A 25,581-nucleotide genomic window follows, 5' to 3' on the forward strand; every position below is an offset into this window, starting at 1 on the left:
CAGCATGAAAAGAGGTCTCTTTTTTCCTCTTGTACTTTCCCATTGTAGTGTATATTGCAGTGTTTTTTTCTGTAATGCAACCGTTCTCTAACTTGTATCCCCATGTGATGTCTGTGTACTGTGTGTAAGGTCGGGGGCGGGTTCATTCCACTGCCGGGCAACCTGCCACTGCTTGTGGCAAAAAAATTTGAACTTGAACTTGAACACACATTCACACACTGGTGATGGCAAGCTACAGTGTAGCCACAGCCGCCCTGGGGCGCACTGACGGAGGCGAATGGTGCCTATCCAGATGTGTAAGGTGCCAATTCCATCTTCACCAATGCACCTCCATACCATCAGAGATGCAAACTTTTGAACAAGCTGGATGTTCAGTCTCCTCTTTAATCCAGACAAAGCAGCGTCCATGTTTTCAAAAAGAATTTCAAATTTAAATTCGTCTGACCACAGAACAGTTTTCCACCTCATCTCAGTCTATTTCAAATGAACTCTGGCCAAAATTAGACAACAGTGATCTGGATTATGTTCACATCTGGCTTCTTTTGTAAACTCATATCGTAAACTGTTGCCATTTAACCATATTAGTTGCAAATTGTTCCTCCAGCTGTTTCATTTTAGTGTCACTGACTTTTCCAGCCTTTTGTTGACCTATTCCAACAAGTGAGCTGTTAGTTACGCTGCTGACATTTGGTAATAAACAGATAATCTTCAATTATGGTCTGTCTTGTAATTGTTATATTCAGAAAAATGGAACAGTGATCGACGATATAAAATTTCCCCCTGTTTTTAATACAGTGTGTGTATGAGCCAATATTTAACCAAGACTGTTTCTGATCAAAGACAAGCTGAGGACTTACAGCACCAGCAAAATGTTAAAAAACAAACAAAAAACAAGTCTCAATAAAATGGCATTATTTGAAACTTTTTTATTTTATTAAAATTTTCGATGTAAATAGATTTTATTATTTTACACAAATATAATGTAATATACAAGACAAGACATTTATTCATATGTTTAAATGACATGAAGCTTTGATTTCCATTTGTACGCAGAGATGTACACAGACACGTGAAGCATGGCTGTAAAGTTGCTTGTTTACAATATTTAAAATGCAACTTCAAAATAAACAGTCTTACAGAGTAAGCTTGATAATAAGATTAATAGCTGATGTACTCATGGAACCTATTACACAATACTGCAAGAAAATTGACTGAAAATATTTATTTGAGAAAATATCTTTTTGGCCAGGACACATAATACTGGGTGCATATTAAGTTGCATATTAAGGCATTGCAGAGGTCATAGTGTGTGCTGAGGCACAGGTGTAGATCCACTCCTCACGTTTGAGGTGTAAACTCACAGTTTCATTCAACTATCACATATCGAGCTGAGAACTATCATTAACTGAGGGTGTGTAAGTCCCTTCTTCACTATCTAGTCCCCTTCTTCCAGAGAGTGCTGTCCTTTTCCCTCCAATGCCATTCCAGCCTCATAGATAGCCCACTGCAGAGCAGCTCCAGCTGGCACCTTGGCAAAGCCTTTCTCTGAGATGTGGTCTATCTTAAGGTAAGCCCCAGGCCTGTGCAGGGCCACTCCATGGAGGTGGGAGAAGAGCAGTGGTAAGTCACTTGTCAGTACATAGTGAGAAATGAGCCTCAGTTCAGTGGGAATGTCTGTCTCCTCTGAGTACTCGAAAATGGCTGCCATGTATTTGGACAGGTCCTGGCCCCAGGCTTTGGCTCGGCCCACCTCTGCACCAATAAGCTGGATGATTGCATCAGAGCTGTAGGCCTGATCTTCATCACCATCATCATCCTCTGGCTTGGGTCTTTGGTTAAAGCCCCTAGAGCACATCACCAAGACAAAGTCACTTTCCCGGATCTGCCGGCAGTGCCAGGCCATGCTGCCTTCCTCAGCCACGCTCAGAGAGTCCCAAAGATCCAGACACACCTTTGAAGAAAAATAAGTGGGAAGACTTTGTTAATATAAACCGAATCCCATCTCTTTCTCTTATTAAATGCATCTCATACTAACGAACACTTTGGCAAAATCTTGCCAAAACTGCCCTTACAAAATGTGCTGCAAGTTAAGAGATAAAATGTAAAACTGTACCTGAGTGGCCATGTGCTGCTGTATGAAGACACCTAACTGCATGACAGCTTTGACATGAGCGGGGCCCTCATGGCTGCTGTAGCAAATCAGAAGACGAGGAGGGGTCAGCCTGTTTTTGCGCAGTGATAACAATTCTTCCTGATTCCCAACTTCCTCGTGTTTGTTGATGATATCTGATGATTAAAAAAACAAAACATTTTCATGTGCTGCTGGGGAAAGGAGCAGATGGATTAGAGATACTAAATGAAAATGTATAAACGTAATAACTGGCAGTGGTTCAAATACTGATTTTACATGACATGTCTGGGTTGTTTTTGCACCTAGTTGTATGTCAAATTTCTTCATCTGCAGCTTGGTCCTCCTCCTAATGACAATAGCCAGACAGCCTCCAAGTACGGCTACCGCGACCAGACTCAGAGGAAGGACAAAAGCCAAGGAGGGAGTGACAGAGCGTGGAGAGGCATCTTCTGATAACAGCAAAGTTTGAATTATTTCTTGAGACAGTTTAGTGGATTATCTCACTGCTTTTCAAAGTATTAGAATAGTTAAAATAAAAAGACTGATCGCATTGGCCACAAGTGTGTATCAGTAACAAACAGACAGCGAAATACGTATAACAAGTATAACTAACAAAGTAGCATTAATGTGTTTCCTATTTTGCACAGAAGTCGGCGTCATCTACACAAGGGTGGAAATCTTGCGACCAAAACAATTAGGAGGGTTGCTTGCTGCCGCACCTTCACCTAGTGAAAGCCAGTAACTGCTTGCCATTGGGGAATACACATTTTTCATGTCCAGTGATAGTTCTTGAGAAATTTGTGCATGCATGCAAGAAACCTGAATATGGTTCAGGAGATATAACTTTACAACTAAAAGTACAGAAAGCTTTGTACACACTGTGACATAGTAATTGTGTGAATATGCAGCAACAAAACAGCTTTCCTTACCTTTCTGAGAGTGCTCAACATGAACATTGAACATTTTCCTAACTGCATCCACTTCATTAGCTGCAATCTGTGGAAAAAAGTCAAAAAGGTGAAGCATGAAAGTACATATCTGACTGAGCAAGTGAAGAGCAAGTGAACATTTTGTCCTCTAAGTTAATGTGTTAGGAGCAGGAAGATTACGCAAGCCCAAGGATTTGAGCAAGTTTGACAAGGACTAAATTGTGATGGCTAGATGACTGGGTCAGAGCATCTCCAAACCTGTAGCTCTTGTGGGCTCTTCTGGGCCTGCTATGGTCAGTCAAATCAATCAAAAGTGTTCCAAAAAAGGAACAGTGGGGAACCAGAGACTGGGTCTGTGGGGACTGAAGGCTGGGCAGTGTAGTCTGATCCAACATGAGCTACTGTAGCTAAAATTGCCAAAAAAGTTACCTCTGATTCTGATAGAAAGGTGTCAGAATACACAGTGCATCACAGTTTCTTGTGTATGGGGATGCATCGCCAAAAACAAGTGAGGGTTACAATGCCAACCACATCCACCATGGAACGTGCCAACAATGGGCAAGTGAGCATCCGAACTGGACCACCTGACCATCACGTGGATGGTCGGGTGTGTGATGGCTTACCTAGGGGAACACCTCCACTGGGATGCACTATTGGAAGCTATCCATGTCAATGTTACTTTGACATGTAGCACCTACACTAGCAGTCAAATGTTTGGACACACCTTCTCATTTAATGGTTTTTCTTTATTTTTTACTACTTTCTCTACTGTAGATACATACTGAAGACATCAAATATATGAAGAAAGATATATGGAATTATGTAGCAAAGAAAAAAATTGATAAATAACTCTAAATATGTCTTATACTTCTGATTCAAGAGTAGCTACTCTGTGCTGCGTTGACAGGGCTCTCTACCCTTCTCTCAAGCTTCATGATGTAGTCTCCTGAAATGGTTTTCACCTCACAGCTGTGCCTCATCAGGGTTCATTTGTGGAATTTCTTGCCTGCTGGCAGCCCTATCTGACAACTGTTAGAATTTGTGTTATGGCAAGAACTAATCGGCTAAGTAAAGAGAAAGAACAGGCCGTCATTACTTTAAGAAATGAAGGTCAGTCAGTCCAGAAAATTGCAAAAACTTTGAATGTGTCCCCGAGTGCAGTCGCAAAACCCATCAAGCGTTACAATCAGTGATGGGAATGACGGCGTTACTTTTTTCAGTAACGAGTAATCTAACTAATTAGTATTTCTATCGTTACAACGGCGTTACTGTTACTAACAAGAAAATGCGGTGCGGTCGCCTTACTATTTTCCAACAAACAGACGGTTGAAGCTGTGTTCAGCTTACCGCACCTTGGGGTGAGATAGACTGCAGAGTGAAGGCAAAAGGGCCAACGAGTGCATCTCCGGGAACTCCTTCAAGACTCTTGGAAAATCATTTCAGGTGACTACCTCATGAAGCTAATCGAGGGGAATGCCAAGAGTGTGCAAAGTAATAAAGGGAGCCTATTTAAAAAAACAAAACAACTAAAATCTAAAACGTGTTTTGAGTTACTTCACACTTTTTTGTTTACTAAATGATTCCATATGTGTTCATTGATAGTTTTGATGTCTTCAGTGAGAATCTACAATGTAAATAGTCATTAAAATAAATAAAAACCATTAAATCAGAAGGTGTGTCCAAACTTTTGACTGGTAGTGTACCTAAGAATTATTGCAGAACATGTATATGCTTTCATAGAAACGGTGTTCCCTAATAGCTGTGGGGCTCTTTCAGCAGGATAATGCACCCTGCCACAAAGCAAAAATGCTTCAGGAATGGTTTAAGGAGCACAACAACAAGTTTGAGGTGTTGAACTGGCCTCTAAATACCCTAATCCAATCAAGCCATGCATGTGCTGGTTAAACAAGCCAGATACCAAAGCACACATTCAGGAGTGGTAATAAAGTCCATGCTTCGATGGGTCAGGGCTGTTTTGGCAGCAAAAGGAGATTAACACAATATTAGGCAGGTGGTCACAATGATATGTGTGATCTTCGTATATGCATTTCACAACCACTTATTTGCTAACTTTGATTATGTGTGTGTGTGTGTGTGGGGGGGGGGGGGGGGGGGGGGGGTTGAGCTGTTGTATCAGACAAAGTTAGCTGTTTCTGGGAAAGAGAACAATGAAAGTGCACAAAAACAGGAAAGCTGCTGTCCATAAAAATTGAACGGTTAGTTAAAAGACAGTAAAAGAATGTGAAAAGACCTACAATGTCATCACCTCGCGCAATATGACTGATGAGCAAACTATTTTCTGATGAAATCCACACATGTGGTAAAAAGATTTGGGAAAAAAGTCAATAAACACAAAGTCCATTCAAGTATTCAAGTTTATTCATCAACCAAGTCTTTTGGTGGAAAACAGTTATACTTATGTCCACATATACTATAAACAGTGTTAGTCATAATTCTTTTACCTCACAGGTGTAATTGGTTCCTTCTTGAAGGTCGCTCAGCTGATAGCTATGGTGAGTTTTATTTGTAGTCAGATCCTAAGATGATGAAATTAATGCTTGTTACATTTATAAAGAGAACCTAAATGATCAGAAATATCTAAAAATAAATAAAAGGCACTGAATGAAACAAAGGTGCAGCACAGGAAATTACTTACCGGTATTATGTTGGTGTATTTTTTCCTGCCATTTATGTAACACAGTGAGAAGTAGCTTCTTATTCCCAGATTCGGGGGAGCCAAGTTAAAGGTCACAGTGATGGCACTGCCTTCCTGCTGAACCTTAATATGTTTAGGGTACCAGTCTGTAACCAGACCATAACATAATGTCATGAATAAAGCAGATCTTTGGAGAAAGACTGTCACAGACTGGACTTCACAGGAAAATAAGTTTTCTCACCATTTTTACACTGCTCAAAGCCATTCTTCTCTGCACATGCTGCAAGAACATGAAGCACATGTTACTCTAAATATTGATTTAATGCAGTGTTGACAGAATAGCAGAGCTGATTGGTGGCAAAATATGTAAATTTATGATAATGCTATTCACTGAAGTTGGACCAAAACTAAAAAGGCAGATTTAAATAATAAAGGTCACCAAACAGCATCTTACATCGTGTAGAGAAGATCTCACTGCGGTAGAAGCTCTCCCACTCCTCAGGCACTGGCAGAGCCATGACAGTAACAGCATACTGGGATCCAAGGGAGAGGCCGGGGAACGGGTCTGACTTGTACACCTGCAGAATAGCATGGGCACATTATACACTTCATATATGGTTTGGGGCAGTGAACTGTGATCACAGACGATGGTTCCTGTGCTCCTGAGCTCATGCAGGGATTTCAATGACAGAATCGTGTCTGTTTTTAATGCAACGTCACCCAAGAGGGTCCATGAGGGTCCGGAAATTTCAGCCTTGTCCCCTACTTACTGAGATTTTTTTCAGATTCTCAGAATCTTTAGATTAAATTGTGTACTGTAGATGAGATATTTAATCTTCTCAATTTAAAACTGAAACTATTCTGAAAGAGGATTTTGTAGATGCTGCCTTTTTCCAGATCAGTGAACTTCTGCTCATCTTTACTTCTGAGACACTTTGCCTCTCTAAGACCCCCTTTTTATACCCAATAATATTACTGACCTGTTGCCAGTTAACCTAATGTTCCTCCAGCTGTTTACTCAGTTCAGATTTTTTATGTTTTTCCTTGTTTGCAAATCATTGCATTGTGTTTTTATTTAAATTTTAGCCAATATCGCACAGGGGAACTTTAGTGTGAAAGAGCGATTCTTCGTCAAGAAGAAGAAGTAAAAAGAAGCTAGTTACATGTTGTTGTTACTGTCAGTAGTGTTGCTGCTTTTTCATTCTTTGAGACTTACCAGTTAAAAAAATTGAATGGAGCTATTCATTGTTGTGTCCATGTGGTTTGAATATATGTAAATAATTTAATAAGTCCACTGCGGACAAGCTTGTTAAAAAAAGGCTTCATCTATAAACAATAGTCTTCTATGTCCTGCCTCATATTTACAGCATTTGGATGATCTTTAGTATAAAATGTTAAACTGTTTCCTCCAAGGACATGTTGTCAGTTTTATGTTTGATCGTAATCTCATCCAGAACATTATTTTGTTTTATTCTGTATTCAGTGTTTTGCAGTTTTCACCCCAAAACTGAAAGATGCTGTTTAAGCTCTGGTTCAAGGGAATGTAACTGAGAAAAATGTAGAAACCACTTGTAACTCAAAACATTTGTAAATGGAAATATATCCACATGAAGCCAGTTATTGTCATAACTAGCTGTAACTTAAAACTTTAAAAGCTTCACGTTTTCTTTGTGTGGTCTAGCACAATAAAAGGAAAAATAACACAGCCAAAGCCAGCGGGGCCCTTCCTACCCGTTGAGCATGTGAAGTTGGGAGGGATAAGTTGCGGTGGAAGAGAAAGAGCTGACAGGCAACGCTAGTCCCTCCCAGAGCCTGGAGGGACACCTGAAAGCCACGAAGGAAGGCGATCCCTGCAGCAAACACAAAAGAAACAAAGAATTAGCAACAACCCTTCATCAAACTTGCACACTGTGTGTACGAGTGTTTACGTCTGAGAGTTTGTTCTTTCTTCTGTTTTTTATCAGGCTCCTACGTTGTCATGCTTCAGTGCCTCAGTCACATACAGTACAATAAGAAAAATAATTTTGGAGACATCTCGCATATGTCTCATAATTGAAGTCAGGTGTCTTTTTTAACCTCTCATAATAATAAAGAAAAACAAATCATAGATATCCCACCACCAAGTGAAAAATTACTCTTTTCACTTAGAAACTTAGGATACGACATGATAAATGATAGGTATATATTCTCAATAAGCAAACAAATTTTACCATAGTAACTGGGTTTCCAGGAGACAATGATTGTGTCAGATTGGGAGTTTGAGTCATTTAAAAACTCAACCTTCACATCATTTGGTGCTTGGACGTAGTGTTGACAGATTTTAGGGTCTTCATTTCCCAGCAGCTCAAAACATGGCCATGGAATACAACCTGAAGAGGAATAATGAGGAAAATACTTCAATAATAGCTCTGAGAGGCTGCACTTGCTAATCCCAACATGCTAACACATTTAAATTAATATGGTTGGAATGCTAAGATGGTAATATTTGCACCACAAATAGTTACAGTTTGGGCTGATGGGAATGTTATTGTAAACAATGGTCATAATGCTGACAGCGGTAATGAAAGGAAAAGACAGATAACACAATTCTCTGACCAATCCTCAGTTTTTCAAATATAATCTATCTGAACTGACCCAATCCAAATCTGGTTCAATGGAGAAATAGGATTGCAAGATCAGATAAGATCAGGTAATCCAAAATTATTATTTTTTAAAATCTGGATTAAACACATTTTAATAGGAAAATAATTTATTTGATCCAGAATATCAGGATTACCCGGATCCCAGCAGAGGGTTGAATTCAGTCTGATCACAAAGGAAAAATCAAAACTCAAAAAGCAATCGAACAAGAAAACTAGACGTGATAAACAGAGTTAAGAGCTGGAAAACTGGATTATTGCCTACTCTGTGTTAGGTATTTATGCAACAAAATATTGTTATGCACTTATTTCAGTCATTTTATGATGCACTGTATTTTATAGATACAATATAAACATTACGATCTTCAGTTTTTAATTAATTAAAGTGGTAAAGAGAGGAAATACAAGTAATCAATTATGAATGTTAAAGCTGATTGCAGTACATAACAGTTAAACCATTGCAAACTTAAATCTGTAGACATGCTCTTAATGATTTCTGCCATCAGCATGTTGTTGCTGTACAAAGAGCAATGTTCATGTTTTAAAACCTGCTTTGTCAACTACATGCATGAACCCTTTCTCCTTCATCACAGTGGGGATAATCTGAACAAGACTTGGTGTTATGGTGTTATGTTCACCATTTGCATTTGTTTCACATGTCACATTCAACATACATCACTCCTACATAACTTAACGGTCACCAAAATTTGGAACCACAACAAAATATCGTTCGACTAGCCGCTAAATTTGGAATGAAGAAAACTGAAAAATCCCTGACAAAAACAGCCTAAAAGGTGAGTTTTTGCTAGTGTAATTAATCAGTTATCTTTTATTTTATGTGAATTTTGGAACCCCCCTGAATCCCAGTTAATCCCAGTAATTTGATGAGCCGGATTTGATAATCCTCAAAAGTCTGTACCTTGATCAGCATACATTCATTCTTGTTTGAACTACTGGAACAAAATTGAGCGGTATTACTCGATCCATGGAAGGAAAAAAATGTATTACCAAACCCAGACAATTTTCATCTTTGGAACGACCGGGCAGTGGGGAACATGACTGTCTAAAGCAGATTTAATATTAGTCATGGTGTTAGCATCAATTAGACAAGCACTAGCTGTAGTAATCCTGATAAATGTACTGCAGTTTTAATACTTCTAGACATTATTTGACATGTACATGTGCAAATTCTACACGATGCCTGTTTATGGGATGAGTGCAATACAACTATGTTGTCTTTATTTTTGTATTTTTTTAAACCTTTTTTGGTGGATTCAGCTAAATAAAAGAGAACAAATTGTTGTTTTTGTGCCAAGCCGGTTGTAAAAAAAACAAGGAAAAAAAGAAAGAAAAAAAGATATATTTTAACACTGATTCTTTGCAAAATTCTCAGTAGCATGTAGCCACAACAATCACTCATCCATTGATTTAGGGGTCTTTTTTATGCTTGAATGATTCATAGGTCAGTGTGAAGTGGCTAAGCAAACAAAAAAGCATTCCTTGGGACTTGAGTGAAAATGAGTGTAAAAGCAGCCAAAAGAAAAACTTTGAAAAACCTCCAGAAAGAAACTATTTCTCAAAAGCACTTTTAAAAGCTAAAAGACCGATTAATCCTCTGGGGACCATGAATAACCAAATTACATGGAGATTTGCTGACAGCTAAGCAAAGTTTTGTGTTGACATGGATCTAGTTGGACCAACAGCTGCCAGTCATTACGTTATAAAAAACATATTGGCAGCAGTCAGCTGTAGTGCCTCAGCCTCCAAGTAGATGCACCTATGGTATGAATGTCAAAATACTGGGTTGCCTTATTCTTAAGTTATCGCATTCAGAAGGCTTGACCTCTAACCTGCTGGTCTGAAGCATTCAGCTATGTGCTAGTGCAGTGCCAAGAAGGAACTGGTGTTGAAACTGTGATGATCCTAGTGAAACAACCATTGATCTGAGAAGCGTTATGAGGTAATTAGTCTGTCATTCTACAGAGAGAAATATTATTTACAAATGGAAAACACTGAAGACAATGTTGAAAGGAGTGGACATCTCTGCCAATTCTGCAAAAGTTAGCATGTTAAATGTTGAAATTAATCACAGTACAATTAGAAAAAGATTGAGCACGGAAGGTGGAAGGGTCGGAAGTTTACCAGGAAAGAGAGAAAAAAATGATGGTTGAAGCAGATGCTGCGCAGAGATAATAATTACAAGGTGAACCACATTCTTAGCACTGTGGAAATAGGTGTGAACCAAGTTCATTCAAACCTCAAACTCACATAGAGCTCAGATATTTGCAGTATGATGTTTGAACCTGACTTACTTCCAAACCTTTCAATGGATTTAAAGCCCAGAGCCTTTCTGACATCCCTCCTTGTTATTCTGCAGTATTCACATGCTGGACGGCCCTGCATAGGAGAAAATAAAGAAGTCAAACTGTACACACTCATCTATATCTCTTTCGTAGTTTTGTGCACACAAGGTTCAATTTGACCTTCCCTTTAACTTTATAATGAAAAGCAGGACTGTGTACAATCCCTGTTCAGCTGCCAAAAGTGAGGAGGAGTAGGGAAGGGAAAAATGTGACTTAATAGCAGCAACAATAAAATGGATGTCACAGAACTGTGTCGCAATTCCTGCTTCCCAACAATGAACTGATATCCTTTGGCAGTTTTGCTTTACTCTTCATAGAGCTTAAGTTTCAGTAACTTACGTATCTGAAATGTATCTGTCCAACACTATGAAAGCCTTCCATGAGAGACAGTCTGAAAACGTTCAACTGTGCACTCTTCCAAAGTGTGTCTTTATCCTGTCTATCTCCCCTCACCCCCAACCGGTCGTGGCTAATGGCCACACTTCCTGTTAAAAGGAAGTTTTTCCTCCCCACTGTCGCCAAAGTGCTTGCTCATAGGGAGTCATGTGATTGTTGGGGTTTTCAGTGTTTTCTCTTTATTATTTTGGGGTCTTTACCTTACAATATAAAGCACCTTGAGGTAAGTGTGGTGTGACTTGGCGCTGTAAAAGTACAATTGAATTGAAAAGAATTGTATTGCATGTTCAGTTTGCCTGCCATAAAAAAAGGTAGTGCACCACTTCAGTTCAGTTCAGTTGAGTTCAAGTAACAATCATCAGAGGTGCTTTGATTTCCAAACATCTGCACATACTTACCTATCACAGCTTAAACAGTGGATCAGCACTGACAACCCTTCATGGTAAGTTTGGAGAACCTTGTTGCTATATTACAAACAATGTGGTTCTTGTTTTTGTAAGATTCTCCATGTAAAATCTGATTCCCATCTGTACAGTATGTGCTGCGGCTTGTTCTTGTGTTTAAACAGTGGATGCTTCTCAACATACTGTGTAGTGAAGGCACTGATCAGGGTTGACTCACTGTGCTCTGCTGTTGAGTGAACATTATCAATGAAGAGCAGGACAGTGCATTTCCCAAAGCATCGCTTTTACGGGGTGTTTGTGTAATTATAGTTAATGCTGCTTCACACTCAAAGCACGCTAAATTATAGAAGGACATATTTGACTTGTTGGAGCAGTGAAAGTGTGACTGGGTCACTGAATTTGTTATAGTTTCTCTGTAATAAAACAGCTGTTTACCTCCACCTTCTGTGAAAATGAAAGTCTGGTGTGCCCCTAGACAGATATAGCACTGGCTGTTGGTGTTTGTCATTAAAAAATTGTTTGATCACTTTCTTACACTGCTGACTTGCTCTACAGGTTTTTGAGATCATGACTAATAGGATGATAAAAGAGAAACCGTGTGTGCGGAAGGTTAGGTAGAAAGTCTGCGTAGCCTAAACCCTCGTTTTCTGGAGCAAACCAGCCGAGCAAACATGGAGGAAGTCTTAATCCATATAAAAAGCCCACACAAATTAAGTTTTGGAGAAAAATCAAAGTCTAATTTCTACAAGATGACTGAGTGCCCCACTTTTCATTAATCAAAATTAAATTTAAAGGAATACGTGAGCATGGCCCTTTGGTTTAACCATCTCACTGTGGTATGGTAACCCAGGGGTAATATCTTTTCAAGTAAAAACACTGCATTACTGACAGCAAATCAGACATCTGGCTCAAATAAAATCAACATTTTGGATAATCGCTCACGACTGGATCCATTTTAATGAGTTGCATCATAAATCTCTGTGGCACAAGCTCCAGTGAAAAGTCTCCAAATGCTCTCCTCCTTTGCTTTTTAAACTTTTTCACATTTAAAATCTCTCCATGAATTTATCTTTGTGCCGGGAAATCATTACAACTCCCCCCTCCCCTCTTCTTCTTGTGACACCTAAAACTAAAGGTAACTGCTGCAGATTTCCTTCTCTGATAATAACAATCATAGGTTCATTATGTGAATACACACCACACAGTCATCACGGTATAATCTGTTTACAGCCAGTATGTGTAACTCCAGCCAACCTAAATAACGCAGTGAAAACATTCCGACATCCACTGAGAGTGTGGACAGATTGAAACTGTTGGAGCTTGTAGTGTGAGACGATAGCATGAGAAAATCCACTCAAGCCCCCCTCAATTTCTAACTTGATTTATGTTCAAGATTACAGGGTTACACACACACACCCACACACACACATTAAAGGAACATAAGATTTGTTTTTTAGATGATAACAAATATAGGAAATCTTGTACACGTCATACTTTCCACTACAGAGAACAACATACCCACTGAAGGGGCGGGAAATAAAATGTGACACCTGGGATTTTAAACCATGCAGCAGTTTGACGGTTTAAAATGAATTTTTTTCCCTACTAAATTTGGATCTTATATTTGAAGAATTGAGGATGTCGTTTTCTGTGTAACTCATCAGTTACGCAGCAGGAACTCAATCTGCAGGTTGTTTATTTGCTATTCTTTAGATTTATCTTGCGACCACTTAACGAGGACCTAAACTTTTCTTAAAACCAGGACAAACTGAATAATTCTCTTAAAAAAATGTGTTATGTGAATTATTTTTAGTCGGGAGTTTTTCTTACTTTTCAAACAAAGGCTGAGAGAACATCTGTCACAAAACAAAAAATAAAACATGATGCTGCATATTGTACGAATTATACAAAGTTACTGAATTAAGGTGAGTTAACAGTTGACTATGAAGGAGATACAACCTCCAGCTTACCTGCTGGATACAGTCCAGACTGCAGCTCTGAGGGGTGACAGGAGCAGCTGTGGCCTCAGCCTGACAGCAGAGCAGCTGACAAAGCGTCAAAAACAGGTACAAAAGCTCCCACATGCTTCTAGGGCCAGGACCTCATTGTCATGGCGAGCACTGGATCTCAAACTCTCACCGACACTCTGGCAGCTGAAGCACCTCCAAGTTGTGCTCGAGCATTAAGTGACTGCAACCTTGGAGAAGGAAGAAAGACGTGGAGGGGAGTGGTATCTTCAGGCTACACGGGGGAGGTGTGGCCTATAAACTCCCTGTACATGTTGGAACAGCTCTGCTGCCACAATAAGTTATTAGAGTGCAGAAAAAAAAAACATCTCATGGCAAGTCTATTAAACCTAAGTATCAGGTGAGGAAAAACAAGTCATTGCACAAATTTCACCAAAGACCTTTGAGGTGTTAGCCAGGTTCATTTTATTCAGCAGATGTTCCAACAAAGGTTTAGGAGTAATCAACTATGTACACAAAAATTTTTGTTTTCAAATAAAACCAATCAAATGTTGAAAAGAAATACTGACATTAAAACAAATAATAGAACAAGTAAAGATGGAAATTAGCAACTATTTGCGTCGAGGACCGGACATAGCGATGGAGCATCGGCGTCTCATCGGATCTGGAAAACAAAAAAATATTATGTAACGCCAAAAGAATCAAATACAAACACGCTGATTAGATAGAGTGTATCATGCATGCTCCTCATCAAACTGTCATATTTTTTTCCAGGTCCTGAGGCTGAAAACAATGAAAAACAAATAAGAATAAAAAAATCGCCTTGTGCAATACCACAAAAGGCCACTAGATGCTCAACAAACACTTGAGCTTTTCCCCTATTCCCACTGCAAACAGTCATCCAGTCATTGGAGTGTCAATAAACTATTTACTCACTAATAATCAATGATAAAGTAATATCTAAATAAACTGAAACAGCTGCTTATTTGAAGTATTACAGAAGTTTGCTCATTTTTAACCTCCTAAGACCCAAACTCTTTCATGGCAAGTATTTTTAATTTCTCTTTGATATTTGGGCTGATTGGGACCTGATGAATGTAAAAACAAAGAATTTCCTGATTTCTGTTTCTAAGAAAAATTAGAGCCACATATATTTGTTTAAAATTTAGATAAAACAGTGGCAGTATAATGTCCTCGTAAGTGGATATCAGGCCCTTGTAGAGCAAAATTTAGTATTTTGGTCTAAATAACCCAAAATGTGATGTCCACATATGTGGATGCCAGGTCCTAGGAGGTTAAAGCAGTTCTGATTCTGTTCATTTCCAGCCTCAAAGACTTTTTTTCTTGGACTACTAGAGTTTCCAGAACCATCAAAAGTCAGCCTGAAACCAGCGGTTAGACCTCACTGCTCTGAAGCCGCCTCGTGTAAGAAAGCACTGATGAGGGAAGAAGCTGTACCATGCAGCTTGCAGAGCAGAGTCCCAGAGGTGCTCATTAAAGTTTCACTACATTTGTAATATATGTGCTTAACAATTTCCAGCAATAAAAAGCCTTGCAATTTTCTGCATTTAAAAATTAAATGCATGCCATAAAGTGAAAAGCATCTTCTCAGTCACAATGTGACAGTACAAAGCTCTGGACTTCCTTCCAGCATCCCTCTGAACAATTACAAAGAAAACTCGTGCCACAAATCATCCTGTCAGCACGCAGCAATGAGCCTGACGCAGGGAGCAGAAATATCATTACATTTCTCCCATGCTGTTTCTCTTCACTGACTCATCATTGAATCCAGGAGCAACTTTAAAACCCTGCTCATTGCTCAGGCCACAGCTACAGTACCACAGCTTTCATGTAGAGCAGCTTGCTCTGACCTTGGATTTTCCCCTTTATTATGCTCTTATAAGGATGCCACAGGATCAGACTGCCAGGTACACTCATAGATTTCCCATGATGCACTGAGCAGTATACATGTACCTTCTTCTTTTCACTCCTCATGTGCTTTTGCCAGCACTGCATGTCATTAACTCTTGTCTCACTGTGCTCTTCACTTTGGTCTTTCCTTTCTCCTCACCTCATTCAGCAGATGGCTGGCCCTGTCTGACCCTGGTTCAGGGTCACTTCCTGTTTAAAGGGAGTTCTTCCCATCCTGCTTTTCACAGGTAATCCAATATTTGGAGTTTTTCTCTCTAATATTGTGGGGCTTTTATGTCCCATATAGAAGCGCCTTGAGATGACTGTCACTGTGAAACAGCACTATATAAATACAACTAAACTGAAACTGAACTGCACACATGGAAGATATATTAGAGTAATGAGGTCCAGTCATCTCCCCTCTGCCTCGCATTCTGGTGCTCCACCTGCAGTTAATGATGAACCTGAGAAAAGCTGGGTCAGCTTCAAAGCTTTGCTTGCAGCGTTGGTGGTGAGGCCACACAGAGCCAACGAGACTCCAATTTAAAATGAAACTGGGGAAATAACCAGCTGATTAATTTTTGCTTGGCAGAAATGACTCTTACCGTGTATTTGTCCCATTTCTTCTCAGGATCGTATGGCTCCCAGCGACTAGCAGGGAAGATATGCTTGTTCTTCTCATACCAGCTCCTCAGCACCACTTTCCCTGCATGAGACTTGAGGTAAAAGAGCAAAGCCGCACTTAATATTTTTGTTTGCAAATACAGCATGGGTGGAGAATACATTTTACAGAGATATTCAGACATTTCTGTCCCTAAAACCAGTCAGGACAGCCAGACCTCCAAAGCCTTCAACGATACACAATCCATATGACATCAGACCCCCACTGCTCAGTTTGTGGGTACACAGTGGATTGGACCCATGTGTCTCAGCCCCATATGCTTGGCAAGTCAACAAGTCCAAACGTGGCTCTAGGGTGTGGTATTGGTTTCTTCTACATTAGTGTCAGTGTAAAGATGATTTCTGGGTAAGCAAAATCTGTTTTCAAACTCTGAAAACACAAATGCAAACTACTCAACATTCTTCCTGTCAAAGAGGACAATTTAGGACATTTTAAAGGATTTTTATCCTTCTAAATTCAGTGAAGAGAAAAAAAATCCTACTAATACATGATGAAGAGACTGACTCATTTCAAGTGTAACTTGAAATGAGTCAAGTGTAACAGTAAACTATTAAATTAATGCTGTTTTTACATTTTACAATCAGAATTCAGTGACTTGTGATACTTTTAGACTCCGACACTGATGTATCAGTCCAATTAACAGTGTGTGTCTGTGTCTATTTTTGTGTCAGTTTTACATTTTATCTCCATTTTGGTCCAGAATTGATGCTTGCTTAATTTGTTCAGTCTACCTATATGTAGCGCGCTGCCTTGTTTCTTCTGTTTGCTCTCTCTCTGATCTCGGCTTGTGTCTGACTTCAACATCACACTCTTTCTGTTCATTCCTCTATAATCTTATAAACTCCCTTTCCTGTATCAGATACACAAATATTTCATCTTTCTTATGAGTATTTCTAATCAAAGCAACTGTAGAAACAGACTTATGACATTTCTTTTTTTTTGAGTACTTTAGGAGTAGCTCTAATCAGCTAAAAAAAGGAAACCATTTCCCATAAACTGTTTTTTCCCCCTCACCTCATCTTTCTCCACAGTGGCATCATTGACCAATCGGATATCATCGTGGACATCAAAGCTGAACAGAGGGCCTGCGGAGAAGAAATATCAACTGGGTGAAAAAGCAGAAAACTAAGAAGCATGAGGCATTTAAGAAAGAAAGAATTTCCGACACATAATTGCCTCATGATAATATAAACTACAGAGACTATAACATCCCCCATGGGCCCAGATTTAACCCCTATAGGGCTGGTGGAGGGACTCTCTGCTTTTGTTTCCAAGCTCCTTAGACTATCAAAGTGCAGTGATTAATGAGACTCTGTTAGAATGAAGCCTGAATGTTATAACTAGTGATGGGATTTCCGGCTCTTTTTAGAGAAACGGCTCTCTCGGCTCCGAACCGGCTCTTCAGGTTGTTTTGTTGCTTTAATTAATTTATTATTAACAACAATATAAAATTATGCACAAAAAGAATGTTGAAATTATTTTTAAAAACTGTTCATTTACCTGTTACCACACACCAAATCTGGTCGATGGTACTTGCTGGCTTGTGTAGCCACTAGTTAACAAAAGCTCAACACTGCACTCAGCATCCTGGAGCACTTCTGCTGTGCTTCGGAATTTGCATTTGTTTTGAAGTTTGTACTAAACTAAATAAACTATAAAATACAAAAACCAACTATTTACATTTCAACTTTTAACTATTTAAATTTTCAGCTTTTTCCTTTTAAACACATTTAAAGTGAAACAGCACAAAACACTGCAAACCACAACACAATTAAATATATATTAAAATATGCAAAACAAAAAAAAGATGCACATTCTCTGGCATATGGGCCAGGGATGATTTTTTGGGGGAGTGTTTTCCTGCTTGGAATTCCATACACAGGATTCACTGCATGAATAAACTTTCTGAATCCTTTATCATCCGCAACTGAACAATAGTTGTGGATGATTACTACACCTTTCTAATGTGACGTTGTTGTCTCTTTCTCTCTCTCCCCCTCCCGCTCTGTTCCTGTGCTACTGCGAGTGTAACTACCGCCCCTCCCCCCTCTTCCCAGCGCAAAGCACAAGGCTCGCATGCGGAGTGAAGCGGAAAAAAAGTGCGAGACGGGGTGAGAAAAAAAACACAAAAAAAACACGGCTCCCAATAAGGAGCCGACTTGCGTCGTTGACTTCAAAGATCCGGCTCTAAGAGTCGTTTCGTTCGCGACCGACACATCACTAGTTATAGGGGTAGCTAAATGTGGACAATATTCCTGGTCTCGCGCTTTTCTCTTTAGACACCCGCAGTCTAAAGCAACAACATACAAACATGTCCAGAATAAAATCCCCCGTCCACTTATTGCGATTGGACGAGCTGTGCTATTTAACTTTAAATTGAATATGAAATATTGTGTAAAAAAGGAACGACACAAAATGCTATTAGTTTAAAAACAAGGATTAATAAACACTAAACCACAGTTGATTTCTAACAAAACATTCTGGTTTAATGAGGGACTATTTATGTTTGGGCCTTTGTGTCACATGTCACTGTGGCTTGGTTCATCTTTTATATACACTCTATAGCACAACAAAAATGTTTTATATTAGAGCTTTTCTACCGTCTGTAGCAGGAAATTGGGATATTGTATGTCAACAGTGTGGAAGCTGTTGATGCCTGATTACCTGATTTGCCTCTGGCTTTGGTCACAATGAAGTCATAGAAACTGTGATGCTGAAGGAGACAAGGAGACAAACAACTTTACATCAAAAACAAAATTCTCTTTCCGATTACAATCTACTAGTGTGACTACACTTAACTATCAAAGTGAATTTGAATGGCGCACAGGTGTTTAAACAAGAGAGGGAGGAAAAAAGGGAAAAAACAAAGTTAAGCAAAGGTTTGGCAGCAGTTAACTGGGTGTGTCACAGCACTTACATGGGGGATTATCAGATCTTCTTTAATGTACATCAGCTGCTCTACTCCAGCAGATCTGTGGAAAAAAATCCCATTTATCATTTTGTCACATCCATTAACTCCAAGGTGCCTTTTTTTTAATGTCTCCATGGGAACTGAAATAAAACACTGGGGCTGACAGCAATGCTTCAGTTTATCACTCTAGCGTTAAAAGATGGAGAAACTGAGAAGGACACATGATGTGCGCCAAGTCAGTTCTGGCAAGTCAGAAATTGGCCAGCTGTTCACTGCAGGAGGTCTCTTACAGACAGCACTTACACCACTGTCAAAGCTTTTTTGCAACTGTTTGGCTAAACTACAGAAAAGCTTCTATTTGGGCTGATGGAAAATATTCTTTTATTTTCAAACTCCCCTAAAATCTTTTTTTCCTTACACAGACAACATCTTAGTTTGTTTTTCTTCACTCTACTTTTGCTCATCGGTGTCAATTTCAGCTGATGCCGCATTCAGTTATATGATGGCCTGTAGTGATGAACACTCCCACCATGGAACCTTCTTTTCGTATGGCATGACTGCAGCTACTTTTGTAAATACCTGCATTCTCAAACAGTCTGAGTGAAAAACAAAAATGACCCTATTTTCATGTCTAAACTCACCGGAGCTCGCTGAAGTCCTTTCTGAGGACTTCCAGGGCTTTCTGCAGGAAGTTCTGAATGGTGTTACCTTTCTTCATCTGAAGCAGAAATACACAAACGGAGAGAAAACAAAAGCACGAGGAGAGAAACCGGTGTGTAAAGTGTTGCTACGCATGGTGCAGATAACATTTTTTTTCTCCTTAAAAACCTCAGTGCCAGTTGGTTCAATCTTTACCTTGACAGTTTTCCGATGTCCAGAGCCGTCCCAGTAACTGAACGTAATCTCAATCTCTTCATCTGATGACACAGATGTACACAGTTATTACAGATTTAGAGAGACATAGGGTTGCGCACTGCTGTACTGCCACACTGATTTCATAATAATGCAATAGCAACTTTTTAATTAGGATGTTCGTTTTCAGATCACCGGGGCCCTGCAGCCTGATGCACACTGCACCCAGCCCCTGCAGTGCCTTCTAAAAGTAATGAGGCCCCAAGAGGGCGAGTCTAGTCTCCGTGACCGGACCGCACGGGCTAGACGCAGACAGACATCCAGTGGAGCTCAAAGACCTTGGTGGTTGTAAAGAAGGCCCAACAGTGTCTCCATTTTCTGAGAATCCTCAGAAAAATGGACGTGAAGAGGGAGCTGCTGATTGTCTTCTACCGTTGCTCCACTGAACGTGTGCTGACATGCTGCATCTGTGTGTGGTTCTCCAGCTGCACCATGGCACACAAAAAAGCACTACAGAGGGTCATTAATATGGCCCCAAAAATCATTGGACATCCTCTTCCCTCCCTGAAGGACCTGTACAGCATCCTACAGGACTGCACACATCCAGGACACCGGGTGTTTAAGCTGCTGCTGTCTGGCAGGAGATTCAGGCTGCTGATGTCTCGGACAAACAGACTCAAAGAAACCTTTACAACAGGGCAATAGCTTTGTTAGCTCAATGCTAACAGCTGACCTCATTGGATACCTCCCTGGTGTTTTTGTTTGTTTTGTTTTTGTTTTTGGGGGGCAATAACATAACAATAATAATAATAATGATAATAATAATAATAATGTGCAATAAACATTCACTCATTCTTTTATTTATTTATTAAGTCATTCCTTTTTTTGTTCATATCTTTCTTGCACTTTTAAAAAAAATCCACTTTAAGTTACTGTGTTGTGTGTAGTGCCAACGTGGGACGCTTTCCAACTTCGTTGTACTATTGTACTAGGTATGACTGTCCAATGACAATAAAGAGTCATCTTCTCCTAAAGCTTGGCAAATAAGCGTTCTTCCTGGCTCTGAATCACTCTTTGTCAGGCCCTCACCCAGGACTAATATGACTTGGGAGACACTACCTGAGGCAAAAGCATCTAACCACATTGCTTCTAGGAAATCCAAGTATACACAAACTGCTCCACTACAATAAGGTGGAGGATGTGGCTCCTCCGACAGAACTTCAACAGCATTCTGAGGGTCAGTGAGTCTGAATGGACCGTGTTCCTAACCTCCACTGCTGAATCGGCTGCATGGAGCTGTGGCTAATACTTGTAGTGGTGGTAATCCCTGAACCAGATGGTAGACACCAGAGGTGAAGGGAGCTTTCAAGCTAAAGGAGGAGTCTTATCGAGTACTGCCCGAGAAGAGTTTGGCTGTGGCGGTTGCTGGTATGGGACGGTTCAGTGAAGTTGTACAGAAAAGAAAAAAAAAAAAAAGAGTTGAGATCACAGCGATCATGGCAGTTGAACTTTGACTGTTTTCATTGTACTAGTTTGTGTGCAAATATAGAGACCTTCAGAGCTTTTCAGTAAGCCATTCATTCAACGGCTCTGGGGATTTCAGGAGGAAAACAGTTCCCATTGTTATTTAAAGGTTGTGAGATGACGGTTAGGCGGCTGGGTCAGAGCAAACAGCGATGTGCACAGCACCTTGTCACACTGCCACTAGTACAGTGACACTCCCATTGCAAAGAACTAAAAACATGCTGGGCTCAAGGGAAAACACTTTGGTCGGCACTTCACTTTGAGGAAAGTGTCAACTGTCCTCACGGAAAACATCCAAAATGGATCATTGTGTAGCTCCTGCCTGCCTCCTTGTATTCAGCATTAAAGTGATCATCATTACTTACTTTGTAATCCTGATACTCACTCTTAATTTTCTCCTGTTTGAGCTCCCACTCCTGCCTGAGCTCCTCTCTGAGCCGGTTCTCCTCTTCCTGAGTACACAAAGCCCATCAGTGGAGCAAAAATACTTACAAACAAGTTTTACATTTAAAGACGATCAGATTACAGAAGATTGACAACACCACCAACTGATCAACTGTGACACCAACTCTTAACTTTTGAGCTACAATTATTCAGAAATCTGTTTGTTATTTTGCTGACATGGACAACTGACAGTGAAGTGGAGCTACTTGTGGAGAGGTAATCATTCATCACTTCTTAGCCTTCGCCTTTCTTAAGATTTGCAGTGTCTGGCAGCTTGCCAGGTAAAACAGAGCACAGCTGCAGAGCTAAGAATAGCCAGAAGTGCAACCATATTATGTTATCACACGCTCATGGAGTTAATGTGATTTACAACCACCTCACCTCTCTGTCTCGATCAGGCAGGAAACTTGTGTCCACATCTGGATTTTTCCCCAGTTTTTTCTTCTTGACTGGATCTACAAGACAAAACCAAAGATCAATAAGAAATCATGTGACATCTAGATTATTTATGTTTTAGCAGTACAAGAAAAAAAATCACAGTTATTAAGCAGACTTTAAAATCCAAGACTGTGTTAGTCACTAAGTCTAATTAAGACTCTTACAATCTCTAATGAGAAAGACCAAACCAAGTCACTGTATACATGAAGATAGACAAGGCCATCATGACTGAAACCCCATTGTGGAGACGTAAACTGAGGCCATCTTTGAGGGGTGGCTCAAGATTTTCGCACATTAACTTTTGATCTTTCTGGAATTTTATTTGGCAATAAGAAAATAACTGTGATCACCACCATCAGTCTGCACTTGTTGCCTCACGGTGGTGACGAAATCTCTGAGTGGGGTGTTTTGTTACCTTTAATCTGTATGAACACACAGAAAAGACTTTGGCTGCTCCTGCACCACTGCTGCTCTTAACATAAATCTTATGCTTACACGTGGGGTCTGGCCAGCAGTACTGAGTATTATCAATCCCTCTAATCTGATGATCTAAACGACTTGTAAGGAGTGACGTATAACTAATTGTATAGTTCACAAAAAGAGAAGCGACAATTCAACAAGTTCAAATTAACCTTTAACAAGTATAACGAGATCTCTGCCGTTTCTGGAATTCAGATTAGTCTCCCTGCAGGGCTCGGTCTGAACATGTTCATTTCAGCAGTAAGGCTCTGACCTAATCTAACAGATTTAGAAGAGATTTTAAACAAAGTCACAGATAAAGAAAGAAAACTGCTTCAGATGACTGAGGCCTTAACGTCCCAAACAGAACGAATGCTCACAGTCTTGCTCTTCCTCTTCATCCTCCTCCTCCTCTTCCTCGTCCTCGGGATTAAATGACAAGCTGGCTATTTTCCTCTTCTGCTCCTCCTTTCTCTTTTTCTCTTTCTGCTTCTCGAGCTTGCTGGAAAGAGAAGAGAAAATATAAATATTGACCCATCGAGACACAAGAGGGTGTCAGTGAAAGCAAATACTTACAGTCAAACAATTATTTGCTGCTGAGCTTGGCTGAGCTGAGCTAGAGCCCAGAAAAGAAAATTTACTGTTTACACGCTGTGATAAGCTGCTTGTAGGTTTCATATGTTTGGCAACGCAATTCAGGTTGGACAGCACCAAGGAGTGTTATTCATCTGTATTTTATTTGGGTCCTTAGAGGGACTGCTTAGAGTTTCCTTAAACTGTTCACACACACGTGCACTGAATTTGTTCTTTCTGTTGACCAAAACGAACTTGCCTGTATTTAATGATCTGGCAGCATTCGTTCACAAATGCAGAATTACTGCCAACTTAGTAAGAATACACATGTGAGGCATCTGGTGAGAATTTTAAAAACAAAAATTTAGAAGAGTTTGTTTCCAAGAAGCCCAGCATTTCAAAAACAGGATCTGCAGGTCGGTGCACAGTCCGCATTCTTTCTGTTTCATCTGCACGGAGACTAACAGCCAAGATTTAAAAAAAAGAAAACATTGATTTCAATTCAGCTGAAGTGAAATTATTACAGTGCACATAACTGAAGCGAGGAAGCTCCTGAAGTAGAAGGGTAACGTGTTGCTTACCAAAAAGGCCAAAAAGCTAACAATTTCCATGGGATGTACACACATCAGATACATTTCAGAAGAACTGAACTCAGGAACTACATTCACTATCCATCAATGTAAATTAGGCCATTTTAATAGTTTGATAAGCCAGTAAACAATAAACCAAAACAAAAAGGTACATCACAATTTTCTGTGACGCAGATGACATCTTCCACAACTTTTAGTCCAAAACTCAAAGATAGTAAATTTTGTAATCTGGTATTTAAATGTTTGGTATTTATGTTTAGCAATTATTTCCCAGAATTATTAGCCTGAAAAATGTGTGGGTACCTCACAAGTAGAAGGTTAAAAGTAAGAAAGGAAATAAATAAATGAACTTTTTTTTAAAAATGTGATTATTTGGCGACCTCTTCTGGAGGGAGCAGGGTTTGAACCACTGCTGCTGGAACGCTTCCTTTTAGACCACATCATTAAGCAGTACACAAAAGGACACCCCACAGCTGGTTCTCTGACATTTACTGTCATTACTTCCGGCGCCGCTCCGAGCTGGCAGCCAGTATCAGCAGCTCCGACCTGACCCAGTCCTTTTTTCTCTTTAATAGTTGTTTCTTTGTTGTTCTTGTGTTTCTTGTTTTTGGACTGTTGTCCCCACAATGGAGCTCAGAATTCTATGGACAATCGTGTTCTTTATTATATTTTTTACGGCGTCTGTGTCCGGAGAGCGCGTGGAGGTCCGACCTCCCATTGTTTACTCTACCCTCGGAGCCTCCGCTGCCCTGCCTACTGCCGAGCAAGCCAACATCCCCCACAAGGTGAGGAGGAAGAGACACGGTACTCGGGCCGGGATCGGGCGTCGCAGTAAAGTTAGGAGGTACCGGCCAGCGATTCCATCTATTATTATGGGGAATGTGAGATCTCTCCCCAATAAAGTAGACGAACTAGCGGCTCTTACCCGACATCAGAGGAGCTACAGGGAGTGCAGCCTGATGTGCAGCCTGATGCGCTTCACAGAGTCGTGGATAACTGCGCTAACTCCGGACTCAGACATAAACATAGATGGTTTTCATCTGATCTGGGCCGACAGAACAGCGGAGAGTGGTAAGAAGAGAGGAGGGGGTCTGGCTGTGTTTGTGAACGATAGATGGTGTAACTCTGGGCGTTTATCTATCAAAGAGACGCTGTGCTGTAAGGACATTGAGCTGCTAGCAGTTAGCATGAGACCGTACTATCTACCGCGAGAGTTTACACACGTGATTGTGATAGCTGTGTATGTCCCGCCCTCTGCTAACACTACAGCAGGCTGTGAGGTCCTGCACACTGTAACCAGCAGACTCCAAACACAGCACCCTCAGGCCCTTTTCCTGATCTCTGGGGGCTTTAATCACATCACATGTCCTCCACTCTCCCCACCTTCACCCAGTACGTCACCTGCCACACCAGAGACAATAAAACATTGGACTTATTGTATGCAAACACCAAGAAGGCATACAGCTCATCGCCTCTCCCTCCCCTGGGGGGCTCAGATCACAGCCTGGTTCATCTCCAGCCTGTGTATAAACCTCTAGTACACAGAGAAACAGTTGTGAAACACCCATTAAGCAAATGGTCGGCAGAGACTGAAGAGGCCCTGAGGGACTGTTTCCGTTCTACTGCGTGGGACAACCTCTGCAGCCCCCTGGAGGATGACCTCAACAGCATCACAGACTGCATTACAGATTACATGAACTTCTGTGTGGACA

The 25,581-nt window shown here is 40.3% G+C and overlaps 2 protein-coding genes across 3 annotated transcripts in view; both read right to left on the reverse strand.

The window, feature by feature from the left end:
* Positions 1 to 957: 957 nt before the first annotated feature.
* Positions 958 to 13,707, reverse strand: LOC102214635 (interleukin-17 receptor D). 2 transcript variants are annotated; one of them, XM_005742058.1, is made up of 12 exons: positions 13,489 to 13,707; positions 10,668 to 10,752; positions 7,927 to 8,085; positions 7,448 to 7,566; positions 6,171 to 6,294; positions 5,958 to 5,996; positions 5,717 to 5,862; positions 5,523 to 5,597; positions 3,061 to 3,127; positions 2,434 to 2,577; positions 2,114 to 2,286; positions 958 to 1,951 (listed from the first exon to the last, which is right to left on the reverse strand). In XM_005742058.1, the coding sequence occupies exons 1-12, from the start codon at positions 13,600 to 13,602 to the stop codon at positions 1,436 to 1,438; spliced, it is 1,761 nt and encodes a 586-aa protein (XP_005742115.1). In that variant the 5' UTR covers positions 13,603 to 13,707; the 3' UTR covers positions 958 to 1,435. The 2 variants fall into 2 exon arrangements, with proteins under 2 accessions (XP_005742115.1, XP_005742114.1); XM_005742057.1 differs by having other exon boundaries at positions 2,434 to 2,580.
* A 223-nt stretch (positions 13,708 to 13,930) lies between these two features.
* The window catches only part of fam50a (family with sequence similarity 50 member A), a 14,855-nt gene continuing 3,204 nt past the window's right edge, over positions 13,931 to 25,581 (reverse strand). The window contains exons 3-12 of the mRNA XM_005742059.1: positions 23,087 to 23,208; positions 22,191 to 22,264; positions 21,751 to 21,817; positions 19,845 to 19,906; positions 19,631 to 19,707; positions 18,996 to 19,050; positions 18,743 to 18,791; positions 17,093 to 17,163; positions 16,002 to 16,112; positions 13,931 to 14,149 (exon numbers count right to left, since the gene is read on the reverse strand). Coding sequence (XP_005742116.1) covers positions 14,141 to 14,149; positions 16,002 to 16,112; positions 17,093 to 17,163; positions 18,743 to 18,791; positions 18,996 to 19,050; positions 19,631 to 19,707; positions 19,845 to 19,906; positions 21,751 to 21,817; positions 22,191 to 22,264; positions 23,087 to 23,208 — 697 coding nt within the window. The 3' untranslated portion in view covers positions 13,931 to 14,140. The remainder of the gene's footprint in view (positions 14,150 to 16,001; positions 16,113 to 17,092; positions 17,164 to 18,742; positions 18,792 to 18,995; positions 19,051 to 19,630; positions 19,708 to 19,844; positions 19,907 to 21,750; positions 21,818 to 22,190; positions 22,265 to 23,086; positions 23,209 to 25,581) is intronic.

This window comes from Pundamilia nyererei, unplaced genomic scaffold (genome assembly GCF_000239375.1).
Source record: "Pundamilia nyererei isolate P.nyererei 1_Seehausen unplaced genomic scaffold, PunNye1.0 scaffold00116, whole genome shotgun sequence".
In the NCBI taxonomy this organism is placed as follows: Eukaryota; Metazoa; Chordata; class Actinopteri; order Cichliformes; family Cichlidae; genus Pundamilia; species Pundamilia nyererei.

Excerpts from the sequence above, each read along its gene's own strand:
- LOC102214635 (XM_005742057.1), bottom strand. The coding sequence starts at position 13,602 with ATGTGGGAGCTTTTGTACCTGTTTTTGACGCTTTGTCAGCTGCTCTGC. Across the intron at positions 5,863-5,957 it reads CTTTGAGCAGTGTAAAAATG|ACTGGTACCCTAAACATATT; the intron begins GTGAGAAAACTT and ends GTCTGGTTACAG. Across the intron at positions 1,952-2,113 it reads AGCAGCACATGGCCACTCAG|GTGTGTCTGGATCTTTGGGA; the intron begins GTACAGTTTTAC and ends TTTTCTTCAAAG.